The sequence below is a fragment of the Schistocerca gregaria genome, chromosome 1 (assembly GCF_023897955.1).
Source record: "Schistocerca gregaria isolate iqSchGreg1 chromosome 1, iqSchGreg1.2, whole genome shotgun sequence".
NCBI lineage: Eukaryota > Metazoa > Arthropoda > Insecta > Orthoptera > Acrididae > Schistocerca > Schistocerca gregaria.
In genome coordinates, this window is record NC_064920.1 from 934629170 (window position 1) to 934654500 (window position 25331).

General features: G+C 42.0%; 1 protein-coding gene across 1 annotated transcript in view; it reads left to right on the top strand.

The window, feature by feature from the left end:
• The window catches only part of LOC126275296 (discoidin domain-containing receptor tyrosine kinase B-like), a 438705-nt gene that overhangs the window by 300859 nt on the left and 112515 nt on the right, over positions 1-25331 (top strand). The window contains exon 7 of the mRNA XM_049977184.1: positions 15519-15652. Coding sequence (XP_049833141.1) covers positions 15519-15652 — 134 coding nt within the window. The remainder of the gene's footprint in view (positions 1-15518; positions 15653-25331) is intronic.

Genomic DNA, 25331 nt, shown 5'->3' on the forward strand with positions numbered 1-25331 from the left:
AACGCGGCAATGGAACAGGAACCACAGCTGAAGTAACCCCGGGACGGAACGCTGCGACTGTCCTACATGAACTACATGCACGAGTTTATCTTGCTCAAACAGTTTGAAGTGTTACGGCTTTGCACTGATCATCAATGAAATAACAAAAAGCAAACGCGTTATTGTTGAACGAACATCAGTCTATGTGTTGTTCTACGTAACTGAAAAGCATACCTTTTTACGGTCTTCTACAAATTCCTTTCCTGTGTCATTTCTTCGTCTCAGAGTAGTACTTGCAGCATACGTCATCAACTATTTGTTTTATGTGTTCCACTCTGTGTCTTCCTCTACAATTTTTACCCTCTGAACTCCTTCTCATGCCCTGGAATATATACCCTAATGTCTCAACATGTGTTCTAGCAATCCTGTTACTTTTTCTTGGTAGACTGTCAGTGTTTTCCATATGTTACTTTATTCAGAGAACTTCCTGATTCCTTATCATATTATTCCACCTAATTTTCAACATTCTTCTGTAGTTCCATATCTCAAATGCTTTGCTTCTCTTCTGTTCCAGTTTTCTCACAGTCCATGGTTCGCTACCAAACAATGCTATGCTTCAAAAGTACATTCTCAGTAATTTCTTACTTAAATTCTATGTCTGCTAATAGTAGACTCCTGCTCACCAGGAATGCCGCTCTTGCCTGTACTTTTCTGCCATTCGTGTCTTCCTTCCTTCGTCCGCCACAGGTTATTTTGCTTCCAGGTAGCATAATTCCTCAACTTATTCTACTTTGTGATCATTAATATTGATATTAGGCTTCTCGCTATCACACTTATGTATTTTCATTACTTCCGTTTTTCCACGGTTAACTCTCAATCTATATTCTGTGCTCATTAGCCTGTTCATTTCATTCAACACAATCTGTAATTCTTTTTCACTTTCTCTGGGATCACAAATTCATCAACAAATCTTATAACTGATATCGTTTCCACTTGAATTTTAATCTCATTCTTGAACCTTTCTTTAATATCTGTCATCGCTTCTTGGTCGCAAAGACTGATCAATAGGGACGAAGACCGCATCCCTGACTTATCTCCACTTAATAAGAAGAGTTCGTCCTCTGCCTGCCTTAGTTACTGTTCCCTGCTGGTTCTTATACATATTGTGCGTTACCCCTCTTCTCTTTAACTCGCTCCAGTTTCTCTGAGAATTTCTAAAATCTTTCACTATTTTAAGCTGTCGAACTTTTTTTTCGAGGTCGACAAATCCTAAGAAAGTGCCTCAATTTTTCTTCAGTCTTGTTTCGATTATAATACAGTACGACAATGGAATTTGCTGCAGAACAAAACTATGTAGGTGTTACAGAGTTCAGCGTCCCGACGACAGTTGTAGAAAACATTGTTCGTTAATGCCAAAACTTTCTTTTGCGAATGCAATTTTATCTACGCTCGGCTGCGTTATTCGTGTTGCCATGGCGCTTATCAGATTCTGTTACTTGAGGAATTTTGCTGCCTAGTGCTGGGAGTAGAGAGATAGAGAGAGAGAGGGAGTGTGAGAGAAAGGGGGGGGGGGGGGGGGAAAGGGGTGGCGGAATGTGGAGAAAGTCATTTTGGATAGGTAAAGGGAAGTGGCACTTGCATCAGTCAGTTGACTATCGACCATCGACTATCTTACGTTGATATCACAGAATGTCGATTTTTGATGTGTGTACATTCGCCAAATTGAAGATTATTATTTGCGGGTGTTCACATGTTTCTTATAGTCAGCGATGTTTAAGAAGTGTGTTAATTCAGAAAAATCTTTTCTGTTATGTGTGTGACCAATTGAGGGCTATGTCTCAAAGAGATCCCATTTCACCGATCGTCAAAAAGCCGCACTATTGAATTTTGAATCAAAGGGAGATGAAGTTAAGTGTTTGACACGACAGAAATGTTGCTCATGTCGCCCCCTCTATTTAAGAGACTGTTGCGTAGAACCCAACCATCTATGCTATTTTCCGTAGCATAGTGGAGGGGGGAACCTAGAGATCACATTACATATTGCTACTTTTGTTTAACAAAGGTCAAAGAAATCTCAAATAAAACCAAATACACAGTTCTTATACCAATTTGGAATCTACAATTCTCCCAGTTCCGCATTCTGAATCTCTCCCATTGACTTATAATCATCTGACCAGAAATACTTGTCTTCTTTCCATTTCACTTCATAGACCCCCACAGTATCTAGAATGAGCCATAGCATTTCCCTGATGAGATTTTCTAGCTTCCCTACCACGTTCAAAATTCCCACAGTCACAGCCCCGACTCGTAGAATGGTACAATGTTGTTGTTTATTCCATCTTTTTTCTCATGGTCACCTCCCTCTTGGCAGTCGGCTCCAAGAGGTCCGAAAGGGGGACTAAACCTGAATCTTTATCCAGTAGAGAGATCATCCTGACGCTTTTTCATTCACATGCGACATGTTATTGAATATACATTAGGTGTCTTTAATGCAATGGTTTCTATTGCCTTCTTCATGCTCCTGCCGTTTAGCATCTATGAGGGCAAGAGGGTACCCTGAACTTCTATCCACTCTTTCTCCCTCTTTGATAAAGCAGGTGGCAGAACAAGGTTGGTTGTTATACCTGCTGATGATTTTTATTCAGAAATTAAGCTATGAGTAGGTTCAAACACAGGACATATTGATTACTAGTCAAGGAATCTACTCGTAAGACTACGTGTCCTTGATTAAGGGTTATAGGAAAAAAGTGTAAAGGTATTTGTGACTTGGAGGGGGGGGGGGGAGGTTATTAGTTACACTTGTTTCATGACTACGTAGAAGCTATCATCTCCATGTGCCATCCATAATCGGAACACTTAATCTAAATTTTTATTAATTTCAAGTGAGAAATCACAATGTTGTGCTGTACCAAGGTTACTGTTCAGCTACCTGATATTGTTCAGCGCTGATCTGTCAAGTGAATCACCCATCCATGGTTCACGAAGTGAGCTTCTAATGCCCACTGAGTCCTGCAACATTTAAGACTTTCTTAACCACGGCTTCAAGACATGGTCGGATAGCAATTCTACGCTACATTTCACAAAATGTGGTTTTGATTTCATGTGACGAGGATACGGAAAATATGGAAAAGAGTCAGTGATATGTGTGTGCTTGAGTTGTGTACGTGGGTGGCTAAATCGACAGAGCAGCGTCAAGTCTCGATCCAACAGCAATATTTCAATGTTTCACAGAAATTCAGCCAAGTGTAAAAGAATTTCATCTTACTACATTCCTTTTCATATTGTCACTGAATCTCGGTGGATGATACCTACAACTCACTAATTTGTTAGCATACGTATCTTTGCCACACAGAATAACACGTTTACTGACACAGATTTTTCCCAATTTTCCCAATTATCCAGTCATATGTTCTTTGCACTTCCTTTATTATGTTTCCAAGCCCCTATTCATGCGCCAACAGCGTAAAGGTTATATTCTTCCCCCTTAACAATTGAATTGTTATTTCAGGACACAATAATGCTGTTAAACGCCGTTCACACGACGCAGAGATCATGAACTAATTGTATTAGACCATTCCGCCCACGTCCTGTGAGCAACAGTCTGCTGTCGCGAGTTCGCACATCCACAGCCAACAGAAACATTAGCCACGGATCAGTGAGCTAGTATATGACTGTCTGCTTACAGAATTGACACAAAGGAAATTACACTTGCGGCGGAGACAGCGTAGATCGGCCACCCAAGTGATATATGACTGCGTCGGCGGTTTGGAGTGTGAAGGAACTGCCTCGGTGTGCCGACATCATGGAGTCTCACTTACAGTACTTAATAGTCATGGTCTCGTAACCTAAAATTTCGACAGTATAGGGGCGCTGTCAGTCAACCAATTAGGCTGCTAGTCGAAGGTCTTGCAGGACAAGTCAAAACTGGTTGGAGCTGTGGACGTTGATGGCAGCGAATTATCAGATGACACAGCGCACATACAGATATCTTCCTTGGAAGATGTCTGCTCGTCTCGCAATCTTTGATCGTAAGAGAGATGTAAGGTGTTAACGTCTTCCAACTTTTAGCTAGCAAAAACCACAGCAATTCATGTTTTTTTTACCGAATGTTACTCGGGTATTTCCGTCTCTTTCTTCTCCATTCCAGATCCTCATCGCTGTATCAGTGATGCTTTAGTTATCTTCGGCCAAATGGAGTATTTTTGACAGAAACAAAGGCGCTGTAGCTCGAGCTATCTTGGAAGTAAAGACCCTTGTTTTCGTCAGTCACTTGACGATATGACATCACGGATACTTAGGCGATGTACGAACACAGTTCTCAGTTCCACTGGAGATAAAACACAATGGTGTGAGCGGTTGGATGCGGTAAATGTATCCGGCATGTAGTGAGATCAATAGGAAACGGGCTGGGCTTTTGTTAAATATTTCTATCAAATTTCTATCTATTACCCACGCATTGGTGAGCGAATAATTGTACATTTCATTGTGAGTTCGCAGTTGATGACAACTTACTCCTTTATATAAAAGCGTTTTGTCTGTCTTTTCGGAAATGTCCGAAAGAACAGACACCATGCATTCATGAACGTGATTCGCCTCGATAGGCAATGAATCCACAACATTCAGTTCGGATGTACATTTATGTTAGACCTCTAGCTGGAATCTAAAATTGGCTAACATAGGGAACATGGAAGAGGACGGCAGTTAAGTGGCGCCAGGTGAGGGTGTGAGTGGGCTGTGGAGCCTGCCGAGACAGTCCAAGCTCTTGCGGAAAACTCTGTGTCCGGATGGAGTAGTGGTTAACGCAAGTGCCCAATAAACAGCAGATTCCGGGTTCGAGTCTCGGACCGCCACACGTTTTCACTCGTTGCTGCTGATTCCGTATAAAGTCCGATGCAGCTGATATCATTAGTTCCTTCCCTTTCGTTTCCTTTCGCCACCCTCCACCTTCAATTTACATATTAACATTATGTCTTGTGATATCTTATATTTTGTCTATGAATTGCTAACACATGTTAAAAACATCCAGATACGAAAATCAGGGCTCCAAACTCTACCGCGATAGCCCATATCTGGGTTGCCATGGATACTTATTTCTTCATTATGAAGTATTCGTTTTTGATTTACGAATTTTACACAGATATTTCAGCTGATAGGTAAGCAGCAGCAAATTATTTTAACTCTTCTCATAATGTAGTAGGAAACAAACGACGTTGTATGTGGATAATGCCCTGGAAATAAAAGAAACATTAACTCGCACTCGATGTTGTTAAACATTCATCGCCGGTCGATGTGGTCGAGCAAATCTAGGCGCTTCAGTCTGAAACGGCACGACCGCTACTGTCGCAGGTTTGAATCCTGCCTCGGTCGTGGATGTGTGTGATGTCCTTAGGTTAGTTGGGTTTAAGTAGTTCTAAATTCTAGGGGACTGATGACCTCAGATGTTAAGTCCCATAGTGCTCAGAGCCATTTGTGCCAAACATTCATCACGAATGGCTTCATGCGTTACTCTTTGTACTGATGGCATAGTTTCACACTGAAACTGTCCTTAACCCTGTTGTGCGCCATTTAACTGCAATTCTAGTTCTAAATTCTAGGGGACTGATGACCTCGGATGTTAAGTCCCATAGTGCTCAGAACCATTTGTGCCAAACATTCATCACGAATGGCTTCATGCGTTACTCTTTGTACTGATGGCATAGCTTCAGACTGAAACTGTCCTTAACCCTGTAGTGCGCCATTTAACTGCAGCGGACAGCTTTTACTGGCCGCTTCCTTGGCCTTTTCAAGCAGACATAAAGACGAAAATGCATGTAGAGGACAGCATCAACAGGGAGGGCACACTGCAGTGGACTGCATGCATTTACAACCTCAGGACTAATTGAAAAGAAACGACCAGCAAAATTTCTCCATTTTGGTGGACACGATTCACCACAGAGTTAAGTACAGTAATAGACTTTACTGTTTAATGGAGGTATCTCTTTCAAAGGAACACACTGGTTACCTTAAACGCGTTGTACTAACTACCAGTAAAGTAGGATTGCTGCGATACATCTTTGCAGGGTACGTTTGAGTGGTTCTGAGGTAACATTTCTCACCCCCACAAAACAGGTATCCATTGGGTGGTATCTTAGATCATACTGTTAGCTACAGATATCAGCACATTTTCTACGACAGTTATCCAATCCGGATGAAATATTGGAACATATCGCAGAGTTCAGTTTTCCATTACGGTATACGTGACAAGAAGTCACATCGCTTTCTTAGCTCTGAAGCGTAGTACCAAGCAATCCCCCAAGTTCAGGGAGTTTGAGCTGTTAAGGTAATAGAAACTGCGGTTATTTCTACTGGATCTTGACGGGAGATCTGGGACTGGTTGCTAGGTGGTGGATGAATACTAAGTAGAACGAGAATCGGAGACAAAATTGAGAGATGCAGGCGTATAGAGACGACCATGGATTGAGACTAAGCGCTGTCGGGCTGGGTTAGCACTTGGATGGGTGACCATCCGGTCTGAAGACCGCTGTTGGCAAGCGAGGTGCACTCAGCCCTTCGGGGGCAAACTGAGGAGCTACTTGGTTGAAGAGTAGCGGCTCTGGTATCGGAAACTGACATACGGCCGAGAGAGCGGTGTGCTGACCACTTGACCCTCCATTTCCGCATCCAGTGACGCCTGTGGGCTGAGGATGACACGGCGGCCAGTCGGTATCTTTGGGCCTTCAAGGCCTGTGCGGGAGGAGTTTTTACTGAACTTTCACTTCGAAGTCACACTACGATAGCTGGTGTCTTTACGGAGTAGTGATATAAAATGCGTTGGAATGTTACATATTGTTGATGGAACGAAGATTTCGTTTATTGCATGGAAAACAAACGGTGCCTGCTTCTCCAGTACTGGAGGAAATTCCTCGTATTTGAAGATTCGGAGTATCCATCACGTATTAGAATCCTCATAAGATGACTAGAGGAGCTGTAAGGATAGTGAGTGAACAGTTCGTCGGAATGGAATCCAAAGCTCATACCTTTACCAGTAAAATATATCGGCACAATGGTTGGTTACACAAAAGTTTCAGTACATTTTCGTTATTAATGAAAGATAATTCGGCTCAATTTCAGTATGTCACGTACAATTGCGTTAATAATAAAATGTACTCCTCCAAAACTAATTTTTATATTTTGTTTTTCCAGGTTGTACACTGAAAAAAAAGTGTCGACTTTCGGAAAAAAGTTACGTAGAGCTCTTACAGGTGACGAATTACCTTGCTCCTTCCACACCACCCCTGTGAAGGGATAGTATAAATATTACCGAGTATGTAGTTGCACGTACGAAGAGGTAACGCAAATTATTATTCGGAGGCTCCACTTGTGAATGATCTGGACAGATCTTGGTACAGTTTGAAAGAACAGTTATAACATGCCTGCTTCTAGTCGGCAAACAACCGTTCTTTGAATGGCGGAGGCTACCATGTACCAACACTAGTAACTTTCTATCGTGTTACACACGCAAGTAGAGCGAGGGAATAACGACTGTCTAAAAGCCTCCATAAGAGCTTCAATATCTAGCATCTTATCCTCATGGCCCCTATGGGAAACGTAGAATCGTTCTGCTGTCGGTCTCAAATGCCGGTTTTATAAATTGTGCAATAGCGTCTTGCGCAAAGGACATCATCTCCACTCCATGGAATCCCATTTGAGTTCAGGAATCATCTCCGTAATACTTGCCTGCTGACCGAACCAGCCTGTAACAAATCAAGCAGCCGCCCCCTAAATTGGTTCGATGTCTTTCCAACACTAGAATAGAGCTCAACAATTGGTCACATTAGCGTTATATACGTCGTCTTCTTTATTGAAGGACTACACTTCCCCAAAATTCTCTCAATGAAACGAAGTCGAACATTCACCATCCCTACAACTAACCTGACGTGCTCATTCCATTTCAAATCACTTTGCAACGTTACACCTAGAAACGTAATCGAAAAGACTGTGGCAGGCTGCACCTTAATAATCCTGTATATGAAATTTGTAGGACTGCTTTTCCCACTGATCTGCATTAACTTACATTTTCTATATTTACAGCAACCTTCTATTCATCACGCAAACCAGAAATTTTGTGTAAATCATCTTGTATTCTCCCACAGTCAGTAAACTACGCTACGTTTCCGTACACCACAGCGTCATCAACAAGCATCCGTAAATTGGCTGGTCCCCCCGTCCTGCAGGTCATTTATGTATATAGAGAATCACAGCAATCCTATCACACTTCTTTGGGGCACTCCTGACAGTACCGTTGTCACCGGTGGACCTGGTATCCTTGTCACTGGTGAACTCTCACCGTCGAGGACCGCGTACTTAGTCCTTTTACTTAAGATGCTATCCGGCAGTCTAGGAATACGGAGACTGACGTTTCACCTCAGTCTATCCATGGTTTGTAGGATATCATGTGAGGAAAGGGTAATCTGAGTTTTTCACGACCGATGCTTTCTAAACCCGTGATGATTTGTGGGCAGAAGCTTTTCTGTCACATGGAAATTTATTATACTCGCACTCAGAATGTGACCAACAATTCTGCATCACACCGATGTTAAGGATATTGGTCCGTAGCTACGCAGGTCGTATGTACAGAAGTCAATACGTAAGAGTCATCTATGTCTTTCCCTATTCGCTTGGGACTTTTCGCCTGGCGAGAGATTCTCGAAAAATGCAAGCTAAGTGAAAATCCCATGCAACAGAGTACTCTCTGTAACAGCGAACTGGGATTACATCTGGACCTGCTGACGTATTTCTCTCAACCATTTCAGATTCTCCTCCACATGTCCTTCATGCGATACTTTGTACGAGAGTCAAACAACGGTATGTTTGCTCAATCCTCATGCGTGAATTGTTTCTTAAAAGTGAATTTTAGAGCTTCAGCTTCCCTTTTGCCATCTCTTATTGCCACACAAGACTGGACTGAGTATGTCTGGGTAAAAGCATTCCACCCGCTTACTGATTTTACTGACAACCACAATTTTCTTGGGTTCTCGACAAGATCTTTCGCTAGTATGTTACGATCGAAGATCACACATTGCTCTTCTTACGGACACACGAATTTTTACAAAGTTCTGCCTATCAATATTTGCGCCCTCTTTTTCTGTCGAGAATGCAACAATCTGTGTTCCCTCATCATTTTCCGATTGTGGTTATTAAACTGCGGACGGTCGTTTCAACCTTTAATCCACTTACTTGGCACACACTGCTCCAGAGCGCGATATGCAATCAGTTTAAACATTACCCATAATCCCTTTACGTCCGTCGTTCTGGAGCTAAGCAAAGCCTTTTCACTGTCGAGGTGGGTTGCTAACAACTATTTATCTCCTTCTTTCTAGCATAAACACTCTTCTTGGCTTATTGGCGGATTTATTAACTTTAGTAACCACCATTGCTATGATGACGTCATGATCAGTAGTTCCTGTTTCTATTCCGACACTGGCTATAAGGTCAGGCCTATTGGCAGTCGTAAGGTCTGAAATATTTCTGTTGAGTTTGAATTCCCTTATAAGACGCTGATGGTAGTTTTCGGAGAACATGTTCAGAAATACTCCTCAAGACGGTCTGCCCGTACCACCTGCAGTGAATCCATAGACGTTCTAGTCTATACTTGTCCGCAGCTCGCGTTCTAGTGGCTAGGGTTGCTGCCTCTGAATCACGGGGTCCCTGGTTCGATTCCCGGCCGGGTCGGGCATTTTGTCCACACGAGGACTGGGTGTTTGTGTTGTCCTCATCATCTCATCATCATTCGAGAAGTGCCGAGACTGCAAATGGAAAGATTTGGAACTTGTACGGACACTGATGACCAGAATGTTGAGCGCCCCCAAACCATTATTATCGCCTGTCTATACTTGGTATTACTTGATTTGGATATTTCACTGACCGTGAAATTTCCTGGAATATATACTTTCCATGAATCACTCAATATATCAGACATTGTACCTCGACTTTCAGCTAGCTAGCGGTCCCGAGAATTATTTGAGCTCGAGAGCTTTCCTGGAGGGCAGTAAATTCGGAAACTTTGTTACAAATACTTCAGAAATTTGCTGTTAAAATTTTGACAGTCGAAATGTCTCTACATCGTACGCGCTCTGATTTTACCCCCTGGATATCGACTGGAGAGTGTTCATCAGAGGACCTCAGACTACCACCTTGCATAAGAAACCCCTACGTTCCCTCTACAAGTATTGCGCGAGCCCATTATCTGATTGCTTTGTGTAGTGCACACCTGACGTAACAAGGGGAGTCATACAAATCTGCAGCATAGAACGCAAGTTAAGAAATCTGCCGTCATGTCTGTCCCATAAATGACGGAGAATCTGATTCAGACCCTCCTCTCGGCTCCAGACCGAAAGATCCCGATAAACTCTGTGTACGATGCAAGGAGGCTATTTTCCTATGTTAAAATGTGGTTCGGATTGTTGTTATTCTGAGTGATTACGACATTCAAATCGCATTTACGGTGAACATTCGCTCAAAGTGTCTGCTATTTTTATATAATTAAAGCTGAAAAACCGTTAAAAAATCAAGATTTGGTCACATCATCGAAATCGCTCTGTTATTGGCTAAGCTCTGGGGTCGTCACTGACTAGGAGTAATGCGAAGCTATACGGATATTGCAGGAGTGTTAACAGAAGTTATTACGTTCTTACGTAATTTTTCTACAAATATTTTAGCCATTTAGTGATGGAAAACGCATTTACAACTTTTAAGTGACAATAGAAAGTAATTTTGTGAATGCTGATAATGGAAGCCTTACGAAAGTTGATGCGTTTATGCTCCATCCATTTAGAGCGGCAATATGTGCAAGGACGAACATTCTTTTCCTGCTCCCTGCAACATCAGTAAGCTGTCTCAAAACCAAGAACCTGTATAACTTTTGAAAAACGACTCCGTATCTTTCATTTAGATGGTCGCACATCAGTCATGAACTACGAACCAAAGCACAATAAAATTATTGTTGTCAAATCTAAAGGTTTATTTCCGCTATACAAGATACGCAGCAGACACGCCGCCCGTTAATACGCGCTCCATGACACTACGAATTGAGCATGTGATTGCAGAGAGTAAAAACAGTTTCTAATCCTGAAAACATCATACATTCTGAAACGTTCTACCCGAAATACGAAAATACTGTCTGCAAAAACTCGTCGTAGCCGTTATTTAGACTGTGGGCTGTGTTATACATAGTTTCACATTAATCTTAATCTGGGTAATGGACAAATCAGGATAAATACATGTTCTTTGGGTACAAACAATTCGTTCTTTTGAAAAGCATTGTTAGAAGTGAAGGTATCACCATACTCCCACAGTACATCGACATGTAGAACAATGAGGTTGTGTGTGCGGAGAATCTAACCAACGACCTGGGGATAACACCTTATTACATTCTACAGTCTACAACTTTACCTACCGAGCTACCAAATGATGCGCAATGAAGCGGGTTAACTTAATTTTAACTAAGAGTTTAATTTCCTTGAATGACACTACCCGGTATTGTAACAGCGGAAAAGGGTATATCGGAGGCATCGACGTCGTGGCATTTTGCCAGTACAGTGCAACAACTTGTTGCGCACCTTCTCATTATCTGCAACACTGAAAAACCATTTTTCATTTGTTTTTGCGGAAGTATTTGTACAGTGCGGTTCTACACCCCATTTATAAACCATTTTCCGAAAAGTTAATTTGAAAACATGGAATGACTGTGAATTAGCTATAAGACAGTTGGATCAGCGAGCTAGACTATGACGTCACAGGCATCACATGACTCGAATGGAGCTTTTTAGTGGGCTTTCAAATTATTTGAATTTCATTACCGGTTCTGTAAGAGAATACTGAAATTCAAGAGGGAGAAAAGCAGATTATAAGCGTAAAATGTCATAATTAAACATTAAACTCCATTTCCAGTAAACAGTTACATACCTTATTGTGAGCCTTGCTTGCTTCAGGCGAGCGAAGACACCAGTTTCCACAACCTCCGCTTGGTGACCCGCCAGTTGGCCGTAGGAACTGAGGGATGTCCACAGAACCCGTCCTAATACTGGTACCTTGAGAATTGAACTACGAAAACAAATAGAAAAAGCTAAGCTTTTGTGAAGATTGGAAGGTAGGAGACGAGATACTGGCAGAACTGAAGCTCTGAAGACGGGTCGTGAGTCGTGCTAGGGTAGATCAGCTGGTAGAGCACTTGCCCGCGAAAGGCAAAGGTCCAGAGTTCGAGTCTCGGTCTGGCACACAGATTTAATCTGTCAGGAAGTTTCTTTTCAGAGAAAGCTAAGTATGCTCGTGCCTAGTCACCAGGTGTCTCGCCAACGGAGGCTACTCTAGTATTTCTTTCAAAGCCACAGTGAATTCTTCATATGTTGCGTTTTCTTTAACGCTAGTGGGGTTAGGGAACTGGACTGTCTATCAGAATGTGTCCTTTCTGCAACACGATTTCCTTTTCAAATATGTCACCTTCAAGTAAGAAAGAATTTAGCTTGAAATGTCTTACTTATGAGCAGCGTACAGTGAAGTCTACTTAAAATGTGAAGTCTAAAATCTATTATCCAATTTCTAATTTTCGTTCCTACACTCCTATGTAAGTTTAACAAGAGGGAGTTTTAAATCGATACAAACATGCCCCTTGAGCAATCCATCATACCGTGCAGTAATATATAAAGTCTCCATACTCTTCGTTCAGTTCCATCTAAAACTGTTGCATGTGACAGCGGGATATTGTGCGAAGCTTTAGAAATTTTGCTAATCTTACTACGAATATCTTCAGTACCCTATGCCTGCAAATGCAGCACAAAAAGCTGCTTGATTTACAGAACAATGAATGCCTTCTATCCATCGTTCTAATGTTTTTATCTGTCATTTCCAACTAAATCTTTAAATTTTTTGTCCATGATACTGTAACGTCGTTTCATAGCAAATCAGCAGTACCTGTCGCTTATGCGACTGCATGATATTTATTGAGAATTCTCATCCAACTCTTCTGTCATTACCACTCATTATAGCTTGTGCCTATACTTAGCTAGACTGCCTCTTTTTGTGCAAACAGCTACTAGACATATGAACGTCCCTCATACCATGAAGAAACAGCGAGTGGTAGAACGATGCTGACATTGCTTGTCGGACTGAAGAGAGTTGAGCCAACCGAAAAACGTCACCGCGCAATACTAATGAAATATCGTGCTCTTCCGGGTACTTGTGAGAGGGACTGAGCAACGCCGAGACATCCTATGCGATGTCCCGCTAGCCGCCCGCACACACTACACACGTGAAGTACGGCAAGCCGTAGCAGGCGTATAAAAATCATTTCACTGACTACGTTTCGCTAATAATCATTATTCAAGCAGTAGCTTGTGTTTTGCTGATTGGTACGGTGTAGTTTACCTCGCTGAAGACATTAATTTTGCTGCGTAACGTGTACTGCTGCCACGGTACCATACCATCTAAAAATTTCCAGCCCACTAGTAAATTTTTGGTGGAAAAATGAAGAAAGGCGGCAAGTCTGCAGTTGACGACGATGTCGTCAAAGATGGAGAAACAGCTCCGATTGGGGTAGGATGGGAAAGGTAATCGTTTGTTACCGGTGAAAGAAACCATCCACGCATTCGTTCTGAGCGATGTAGTGATATCACAGGCAACATAAATTGCAATGGCCCGACGGGGATTTAAAACCACCGTCATCCGTAATAAAAGTACATCGAGTCACTTCCCTCGATCTTTATGTCCTAGAGAAGTGTTTGATCTTAGCTAACACTCACTTACTTACTACTTAGTTTTAAATCTTTCATTCCTTATACAAAAACTTAGTAATCAATACTGCTTAAATTCCGCTACAAAAATGAGACACGTTCAACTAATTTTTAAAAAGGCAAGTGAGCTGCTGAATGATACAAGGAAATGTGTGTTAACTATATTGGCTGTACCACAATTACAGGCTTTTAGAGGTCGTTGGGGGGGGGGGGGGGGGGAGGGAATTAGTGGATAAAGTTTTCATATTAAACTCGTGCCCGGATTTGCACTGTTTGGATCTAAAATAATTTGAAGATCGGATCATTTTCATATCTCCCGCTTGAAATGGGACCCTTACCTGCTGTTTAGATAAAATAAGTTAAACTATTGGCGCTCATGTACTTAAGTAGTGTAGCAACTAAGATTTTGTGCCTTTGTGGATACGGTGAAGAGTACCAGTTCACTATAGAAAATAAAGGATCCTTCATATTTGGTTCCGTTTCGGCAGTCGTTGTCTTCAGTGTGATTCTTGAGGCCCGCCCGTTGTTTTAATAGCGAACGAGAAAACTAGAAATTTTTCATTTTCAGCAATTACTGAGATACGAAACATATTAAGAACAGCATTCCTTACCTCTTCCAGTTCACACCACATTTTTTCCAATAACAAAACAAACGCCTAACAAAGAAAGGTACGACTGAGACCTTGAGATTAAGGTTCAGCGTCTTTGGCGCTATGCGCTGGTATTTATAGTAAATTGCATTTTCTAGAATATACCATAATACTTCGATCAATTTAATTTACATATTTAATATCCGATTTTACAAATAGTGAAAAGGAATAAACGAAGTGTCATATTGGTTCTTAAGAAGTGTGCAAATCGTACTTGTTATAGCAAAGAGTTTAAATAATACCATAATAACAATAAAAGTGTCGAAATATTTTTTAATTGATGACATTTTTGTGAAGTTAAGTACGTTTTTACAATCAGATAACTGGTGATTAGTAAAACATTGAAGAATACATTATGGAACAGATTTGGAAATTCGTTAGTACACGTGCTTTCATTGAAAATAATCATTATTAATTGAAAAAAATTACATCTTTCTGGCACGCTAGTCTTCTTTAAAAAGTGCGAGATCTGAAAATAATCCAGTCTTCAAAGTTACTTTTTTCCAAACGCTGATTTCCCGAACATGGGTTCATTATTAAAACAGCCCCCTGGAGCCTGTAACGGGAATCGTGGAGAACGTTGTATTATGTTGTCAACTATAATTATGTTAGTACTAGTTGTATCAGTAAGCCTAGTCAAATAATTTTTTTAAGTGTTGCTGTAAATATGCTTCAAAGTAGGCAACATACAGAATCACGAAACAAGCTTGGCTAGAAATTATAAAACAGCATTACAATATAATTTACCTGTACGTAATTGGGACATAACTATAACACCTGTCATCCAATGAACTTCAATTTTCTATGGCTTAGTATGAGTCTCTCTGCCGCCTCCGGCCTTGAATCTGGATACAGTCTTCCGCACAACGTATAGATATTTTCATACGAATCGCATCTATTTAAGTGAACCAAGTTTTGGACATTCCGCCGAATATATGGTAAATAATGGCTAAAGAAAAGTTAAAGACTCAGATTACTGATCATAGGCTTAATTATAATTTAAGATTTTTATCGTAAAACTAAACATAAGTGCTGCAACTGTAAGAAAATAGTGTCTTTGGCGAGGTGTTGAAATCTGTCCCTCCCTTCACAGTTTTATAATATAAACTCATCTCCTACACAGGTAACGGCTGGGTGGGCTGGACCAACGACTCCTACCCGAATGGTTTCGTGGAGCTCCTTTTCGAGTTCGACCAGGTCCGCAACTTCAGCGCCGTTCATATCTTCACCAACAACTTTTTCAGGAAGGATGTTCAGGTGAGTCTATGCTATCGACGTTTGGATAGTTACTGAGACATATGAAATGTAGGTAGTGCTGTTTTAATGCTCAGTATTGATTCTTCATAATAAGAATGTAACAACAGTAATAACAATGTAAATACTGTTGTATTCCTGGCAGTTTCGTGAAAATTTCTCGATCTCTTGTCACTTGCGTGTCTGTGTCGCTGTTTACATGATCAGCCATGTTTCCATGGGGTCTCAAGTTTCGGAGAGGATCGTAGAACCCAGTGGCATAGAGACCAAGGAACTCGATTTGTTGATGTACCTGTTAGTAGCCACAAGCGGTTGCCACTACTGTACGAGAGTTTTAGCAATGCAGCAAAAAATATTTATCAGATTGACATGTCACAACACATTTTTATAGTGTAGTTACATACGATTATACAGCATAATTAAGAAAATTTTTGCTCAGGAGACGCTGTCACGAATAAATTTGGGAGATAATAATTCGTAGGACAGACATGACCAGCCAACTGTTTAATGTATACAAGACAGAATACAACGCTGAAGTAGGGGCAAGTGTTTAGGAGGTCACAAACCAATTCATATTTTAGAAAATGAGGCTCTGTAGAAAGCGACCCATATGTTCTCCCATGTGGACGCTATCGCATCTCCAATACGATTGCAGTGTACACTGGCTCATCGAGATTCGACAATGGATTAATGAAATGTGTCACCTGATTGGATGACTCTGGCTTCTGGCTGCGTCTGGCTGGTCTGCATGACGCACGCAGGCTGGTGGGGCTGTATTGTGCTATGGAGGACATTCACCTGATCTTCCATGAGATGTGTGCTAGTAATCTAAGGCACCATTAGTGCAGTGGGCCACATGGACGTTGCTGTAGACCACATTCATCACCTCGAGCGTGCTTTCTTCCCCTATGGCCTTCATGTTCAATCTTTTCCTTTAAAGTAATGGTTTTTTCCAACAGGGTAACTGCCCATTTCTCAAGGCCACAACCGTACACAGTTGCTTGAGGAGCATAAGAGTGAGCTCACGCTAATGTGTTGGTCACCGAAGTCACCCGATTTGTACCCAATGTACCTCATCGTCGGCTGATGTGACCGAGCAGTTCTAGGCGCTTCAGTCTGGAACCGCGCTGCTGCTACGGTCGCAGGTTCGAATCCTGCCTTGGGATTGAATGTGTGTGATGTCCTCAGGTTAGTTAGGTTTAAGCAGTTCTACATGTAGGGGACTGATGACCTCATATATTACGTCCCAGAGTGCTTGGAGCCATTTGAACCATTTTTTTGTAGTTCATCTCCAGCGCCATAGAGTGTCATCTATGCGCTCACAAACCACAGGGCAGTATTAGAAAACATCTTTCTGGCTATAAAGCCGTGTTATTATAAAACAATGAAACAGCTAAACCAGTGACATTTCGACCGTCTTTGCAGCGATTCTCTTCGGGGTAGCTACCAACTTACACAGGGCCGCAATATACGAGAATTGCGTGACATGTGCTTAGAAATCTGGTCCACATACCTCAGAGAACCTACCATGGATTTGGCAGATGTAGGACGGACAAAATTGCTGGTTTATTGAGTTCAATTTTTTTTTTTTTTTTTTTTTTTACTGTGGTAAGGTCTTATGGGACCAAACTGCTGAGGTCATCGGTCCCTAAGCTTACGCACTACTTAAGCTAACTTAAACTAGCTTAAGCTAAGGACGACACACACATACCCATGCCCGAGGGAGGACTGGAACCTTCGACGGAGGGATTCAAAATTAAACAGGTGGTCATTAGGTTTTGGTTCATATGTGTGTAAATACACACGCCGTCCGGCAAATGCAGAGAGCTACACCTAATTGCAGGTAACCATGTGTCCTAAATCCTCATGGTCTGTTGCTCTTATTTGCAAAGAAGAGCCCCTCATACTTCAAGAAGAATATAATAATTCCAATCCCAAAGAAAGCAGGAGTTGACAGATGTGAAAATTACCGAACAATCAGTTTAATAAGCCACAGCTGCAAAATACTAACACTAATTTTTTACACACGAATGGAAAAACTAGTAGAAGACGACCTCGGGGAAGATCAGTTTGGATTCCGTAGAAACACTAGAACGCGTGAGGCAATACTGACCCTACGACTTATCTTAGAAGAAAGACTAAGGAAAGGCAAACCTACGTTTCTAGCATTTGTAGACTTAGAGAAAGCTTTTGACAATGTTGACTGGAATACCCTCTTTCAAATTCTAAAGGTGGCAGGGGTAAAATACAGGGAGCGATAGGCTATTTAAAATTTGTACAGAAACCAGATGGCAGTTATAAGAGTCGAGGGGCATGAAAGGGAAGCAGTGGTTGGGAAGGGAGTGAGACAGGGTTGTAGTCTATCCCTGATGATATTCAATCTGTATATTGAGCAAGCAGTGAAAGAAACAAAAGAAAAATTCGGAGTCGGTATTAAAATCCATGGAGAAGAAATAAAAACTTTGAGGTTCGCCGATGACATTGTAATTCTGTCAGAGACAGCAAAGGACTTGGAAGAGCAATTGAACACAATGCACAGTGTCTTGAAAGGAGGATATAAGATGAACATCAGCAAAAGCAAAACGAGGATAATGGAATGTAGTCGAATGAAGTCTGGTGATGCTGAAATAATTAGATTAGGAAATGAGGCACTTAAAGTAGTGAATGAGTTTTGCTATTTGGGGAGCAAAATAACTGATGATGGTCGAAGTAGAGAGGATATAAAATGTAGACTGACAATGACAAGGAAAGCGTTTCTGAAGAACAGAAATTTGTTAACATTGAGTATAGATTTAAGCGTCAGGAAGTCATTTCTGAAAGTATTTGTATGGAGTGTAGCCATGTTATGAAGATTAGGTGGGTAGATCACATAACTAATGATGAAGTATTGAATAGGATTGGGGAGAAGAGACGTTTGTGGCATAACGTGACCAGAAGAAGGGATCGGTTGGTAGGACATGTTCTGAGGCATCAATGAATCACCAATTTGTTATTGGAGGGCAGCGTGGAGGGTAAAAATGGTAGAGGGAGACCAAGAGATGTATACACTAAGCAGATTCAGAAGGATGTAGGTTGCAGTAGGTACTGGGAGATGAAGAAGCTTGCACAGGATAGAGTAGCATGGAGAGCTGCATCAAACCAGTCTCAGGACTGAAGACCACAAAAAGAACAACTACAGCCTACTGTGATTGAATATGGATAAATTACGTTAACTCGCAGCAACAAACAAACTACCAAATTAAGTAACCGTTATATAGTGACTAAGAAGCTCTATAATGTTGATAGAACACGCTTTTGGAACAGCTTAGAATGCAGCCCAGTCAACACAAAAGTTATGAATTTAGTTGCTTTTCGATTTAATGTAGACGACTGGACTTACTCCTTCCCGATATGTGAAGAACATCCTTCAGCAGTGAAACCCATCTACCTGCTCGTACACATTAATACATTGCCCGCCAGCTTATGAGACATGGAAGGGAACCAGAACCAAATCAAAACCACGTGGCAGGATCAGTGTTGGCCAGTTATCATGCGCTAATGCGCAATAGCACACTGTACATACCGCACTCAAATTATGCCATTTCTCTTTGAATGGTAGACGGAATTACACTAAAATAAAACCATTTGTCTTCGAATGCGAGTCGGCAGTCACACTATAATTACACCATACCCCTTCAGAAGCATACTGGTATGCAAATAAAACAGACGAAAACATGTTTTGTAGCGCTCCTCCGCGACAATTAGGAACCAGTGTCAAATGCTGAAATGGTGGTGAGCCGCGCTACAGTCAACTCAGATAAAAGACACATCTGCCTACTTGCTACTGCACGTGCTCTAACATGTCATCCTTCCAACACTATGAGTAGTATGTTGCTCACAGCACCAGGTCAATATTTTTCTTTGAAAGTGTGTGTAAAGCATAAACTATAAGGCGTTTTTGAGGAGCAATTGCCTTCATCGCGCTGTGGGTGAGTGGTCTAGAGTGTGGACAGGGAATTCGGCAAATCGAGTCGATTCCCGCTCTTACCAACCGCTTTTTCCATTTTATTCTACTCCTTGCAACGTTAAACTATTAATCATCAGTTTAAATATATTTAAACAGTTCAGTTTACAAATACAAAATTAATAAATTCAATTTACTTATCATTACTACTCTTGTAGGTCAAGTCATCATCATCATCATTTAAAACTGATTATGCCTTTCAGCGTTCAGTCTGGAGCATAGCCCCCTTATAAAATTCCTCCATGATCCCCTATTCAGTGCTAACATTGGTGCCTCTTCTGATGTTAAACCTATTACTTCAAAATCATTCTTAACCGAATCCAGGTACCTTCTCCTTGGTCTGCCCCGACTCCTCCTACCCTCTACTGCTGAACCCATGAGTCTCTTGGGTAACCTTGCTTCTCCCATACGTGTAACATGACCCCACCATCTAAGCCTGTTTGCCCTGACTGCTACATCTATAGAGTTCATTCAGTTTTTCTTTGATTTCCTCATTGTGGACACCCTCCTGCCATTGTTCCCATCTGCTAGTACCTGCAATCATCCTAGCTACTTTCATATCGGTAACCTCAACCTTGTTGATAAGCTAACCTGAATCCACCCAGCTTTCACTCCCATACAACAAAGTTGGTCGAAAGATAACTTAGTCTTGGTACTGACTTCCTTCTTGCAGAAGTGAGTAGATCGTAGTTGAGCACTCACTGCATTAGCTTTGCTACACCTCGCTTCCAGTTCTTTCACTATGTTGCCATCCTGTGAGAATATGCATCCTAAGTACTTGAAAATGTCCACCTGTTCTAACTTTGTTCCTCCTATTTGGCAACCAATCCGTTTATATTTCTTTCCCACTGACATTACTTTCGGTTTGGAGGTGCTAATCTTCATACCATAGTCCTTACATTTCTGATATAGCTCTTAAATATTAGTTTGCAAACTTTCAATCGAATCTGCCATCACAACTAAGTCATCCGCATATCCAAACTGTACCCAGGGTTCTTTCATTACCCGTGTTGGAAAGTCCCTATCATTCATTCGACCTCGACCTTTGGCACTGATGGCGAGGTATCATGCGACTGCTTGCAAGGGTGTTTGACCAGTCTCGAAAAAGAGCGTCCAGCTGCTTTCAGAGGCATTACCTGCCCCCATATTTCGTTTCTCTTCCCTCTGTTACATGGTACACACGTGGGCCGTCTTGCATACTACTAAATCCGGCTCACTTCTTACGTTATAATTTTCTGATCTGACATTTAATGAAAATCGAACATTTTCTACGGTCAGTACACCGCCGAAGGTCGACTGGAAATGGCTTTTTTATCACATGATCTACAGTAAAAACTTTCATATTAAATTTGCTCCTATACTTACAAAATTTTTGCCACGGGTGCTTCATGGTGTGGGTTCCTGTAGTCATGTCCTAGTTCATGAACCACGGGCAACGTATGTGTGGCCAAGTAAGTGGTCCTGACAGTCGGGGTACCTGTTACTTTGGAATAAGGATGGGCATCTCGGCCATATTCTGATTCGTGGTCACCTTTGTGCTTATACCGCAAAGACTACCAAATCCACCGGTTAGTCCCTCAACCGTTAGGGGTAAAACTCAATCGGACTCGGTATAAGTAAGGCTAGCAACCTGCTTCCCCGATGCTGGCAACAATCAGAGCAAAATGCATCGGACCTTTGGAGGTGACGGAGTGCTACCTCTAACTGACAAACCAGGGACTCCTAAGACACGACTTGGCAAACAAATGGTAATGAGATGGGGAGCTATTAATATCAATGTGGGCTACCCTGGGAAGAAGGTAGAGCTGGCAGAGGCTGCAAGTAAGATGGGGCTGGACGTTTAGCTGTTAGTGACATTCGGGTAAGGGGTGAGAAAGAAGAGGAAGTGGGAGAATACAAGGTCTACCTGTCAGGAGTCAAAGCAGGAATAGCACAACGGGGTGTAGGTCTTTACATCAGGAAAGAAATGGAACCCAGCGTATTGCAGTAAGGTATGTAAACGAACGACTGATGTGGATAGATTTGACAGTGTCTAGCAAGACAGTTAGGATTGTGTCAGTATATTCGCATTGTGAAGGGACAGATCAAGATAAGACGGATAGTTTTTATGAGGCACTCAGTGATGTAGTTGTTAGAGTAAAGGACAAGGACAGTGTTCTGCTAATGGGTGATTTTAATGCCAGGATTGGAAATCGAACAGAAGGGTATGAAAAGGTTGTGGGTAAATTTGGAGATGATATGGAGGCCAACAGGAACGGGAAACAACTCTTGTATTTCTGTGCCAGTATGGGCTTAGTAATCACAAACTCCTTTTTTTAAACATAAGAACATTCACCGGTATACTTGGGAAGACAGGGGAACCAGATCTGTCATTGACTATATAACAACAGATCAGGAATTCAGGAAGGCTGTGAGGGACACACGTGTATTCAGGGGATTCTTCGATGACACTGATCATTATTTAATCAGCAGTAAAATTGGGATTGTGAGGCCGAAAGTGCTGGAGGTCAGGTCCATATGTAGGAGGATAAGAGTGGAGAAACTTCAGGATAATGAAATAAGGCACAAGTACATAACAGCAATCTCAGAAAGGTACCAGTTAGTTGAATGTAGTCAGTTACAGTCATTGGAAAAGGAATGGACAAGGTACAGGGACACAGTAGTGTGTAAAAGTAGGATGAAGCAAACAGCTTGGTGGAATCACACAGTCAAGGCAGCCTGTAAAAAGAAAAAGGAGGCGTATCAAATATGGCTACACACTACAACTCAGGTAGACAGAGAAAGTTATGTTGAAGAAAGAAACAAAGCCAAACAGATAATTGCAGCATCCAAGAAGAAATCTTGGGAAGACTTTGGAAACAGGAAGGAGACCATGGGTCAAGCTGCTGGAAAATCATTCTGGAGCGTAATTAGCAGTGTTCGAAAGGAAGGTAAGAAGGAAATGACAAGTATTTTGGACAGGTCAGGAAAACTGCTGGTGAATCCTGTGGATGCCTTGGGTAGATGGAGGGAATATTTTGAAGAGTTGCTCAATGTAGGTGAAAATACGATCAGCAATGTTTCAGATTTCGAGGCAGAAGGGGATAGCAATGATGATGGAAATAGGATCACATTTGAGGAAGTGGAGAAAATGGTCAATAAACTGCAGTGCAATAAAGCAGCTGAGATGGATGAAATTAAGTCGGAACTCACCAAATACATTGGAACGTTAGGTCTTAAATGGCTACACAGGATAATTGAAATGGCCTGGGGGTCGGGACAGGTTCCATCAGACTGGACAAAAGCAGTAACCACACCAATCTTTAAACATGGAAACAGAAAAGATTGTAACAACTACAGAGGAATCTCTTTAATCAGCGTTGTGGGTAAAATCTTCTCAGGTATTGTTGAAAGGAAAGTGCGAGTATTAGTTGAGGACCAATTGGATGAAAACCAGTGTGGGTTTAGGCCTCTTAGAGGTTGTCAGGACCAGATCTTTACTTTACGGCAAATAATGGAGAAGTGTTATGAGTGGAACAGGGAACTGTATCTATGCTTTATAGATCTAGAAAAGGCTTATGACCGGGTTCCCAGGAGGAAGTTATTGTCTGTTCTACGAGATTATGGAATAGGAGGCAAACTTTTGCAAGCAATTAATGGTCTCTAGAAGGATAGTCAGGCAGCAGTTAGAGTTGACGGTAAATTGAGTTCATGGTTCAGAGTAGTTTCAGAGGTAAGACAAGGCTGCAACCTGTCTCCACTGTTGTCCATATTATTTATGGATCATATGTTGAAAACAATAGACTGGCTGGGTGAGATTAAGATATGTGAACACAAAATAATCAGTCTTGCATAAGCACAAAGGTGACCACGAATCAGAATATGCCCGAGATGCCCTGCCTTAATCCAAAGTAACTGGTATCTCGACTGTCGGGACCACTTACTTGGCCACTCATACGTTTGCCCGTGGTTCATGAACGAGGACATGACTACAGGAACCCACACCATGAAGCACCCGTGGCAAAAAATATTGTAAGTATAGGAGCAAATTTAAAATGAAAGTTTTTACTGTAGATCATGTGATAAAAAGCCATTTGCAGTCGACCTTCGGCGGTGTACTGAACATAGAAAATGTTCGATTTTAATTAAATGTCGGATCAGAAAATTATAACGTAAGAAGTGAGCCGGTTTTAGTAGTATGCAAGACGGCCCACGTGTGTACCGTGTAACAGAGGGAAGATAAAGGAAATATGGGGGCAGATAATGCCCCTGAAAGCAGCTGGACGCTCTTTTTCGAGAGTGGTCAAACACCCCTGCAAGCAGTCGCATGATACCTCGCCATCAGTGCCAAAGGTAGAGGTCGAGTGAATGATAGGGACTTTCCAACACGGGTAATGAAAGAACCTTGGATACAGTTTGGAATGGATTTAAAAAATAAAGGCGATCACACGTCAAAGAAAACTTGTAACGGAATATTACCTACAAACATTGCACAGGGACGTAAGCATCCAGAATCACTGTAGAAGGGAATGGAAGGACAGAGAGAGGCAGATTAAACTATACTTACAGCAGGCTTAACAGCCTCGACCGTGCAGGGGTCGGCTGATCACCGTTCGGTGCTGCTTCCCCTGCCTTCGGTCCCAGCGGCTGCCCCAGTTGCGACGACTCAAGGCTACAGTAGGTGAACATCCGATTACGACGACCTAGGCTATTGCATGTGACAGCCGATTACAACTTCGGCTTCGGACACGGCACACGGAGGAACAACAAGGACAGGAAATTACGGAGAGCTGTGGCACCCACCTTGCCCCCCCCCCCCCCCCCCAAGGCAACTATCGAGGTCACTCATCAAATGAAACCCTACGGGCAGGACCTTCTGTTTAGCGTGCGCTACTTTCCATACCTACCCATCAACGGACGGCCCTCCAAGACAACCAAATCACTGACGCTGCGATCAACGGGACGACACTATTCAACCAGCTACAAACGACACTAGCCAAGCAGGCCAACCTGGTATCTCCCAAGCACCAACTACCGGACTGGTGAGAATCGACCAACAATGATTTAGTACACGGGAAAATACCTTTTGCTTAACGCGGAACTGAAGAAACAAGTTACTGGAGCATCAAGGCCATACATAAAGGGACTCGATAAAATATGATTTCAAGATGTTGACAGACCAACAGACAGCACTAAACTTCTCCTGGGAGGTGAAAATTACTTTTCAAACTCACTATCTCCCTACAGAGAAAACGTTGAATGTTGTCCACCAATATTTACCAGCCGAAATGGCAGTTCAGATGATATAAACTGAACTACACAAACTTGGCTTCTCGCAAGCATCAGTACATAATTTCCAGAACCTGGATCAGAAGACCGCATCAGCTTGCCAGCCAGACTGACCAGTGTCTTCTTCTATGACCCATGCTACATGCTGGAGAATTCCAGTTGAAATCTTCTATCCAAAAGAGAGGCCTCCTTAATGCAAGTGGCGCCAGTGATATTTTCACGTCGTTAATTTATGCACCCTCCTGGGGAGATTTGTATAATTTGGAGGCCGCCATCAGCCAAACAACGGCTACAAGTTTGCAAACCGGAAGCCTATCTGGTCAAACTGTAATGGGGAACACCTGGCCATATGGTGAGGGTGCAGTACATTTCAGCAACCATTACGCTCGTACATGGTACAGTATCAAATAG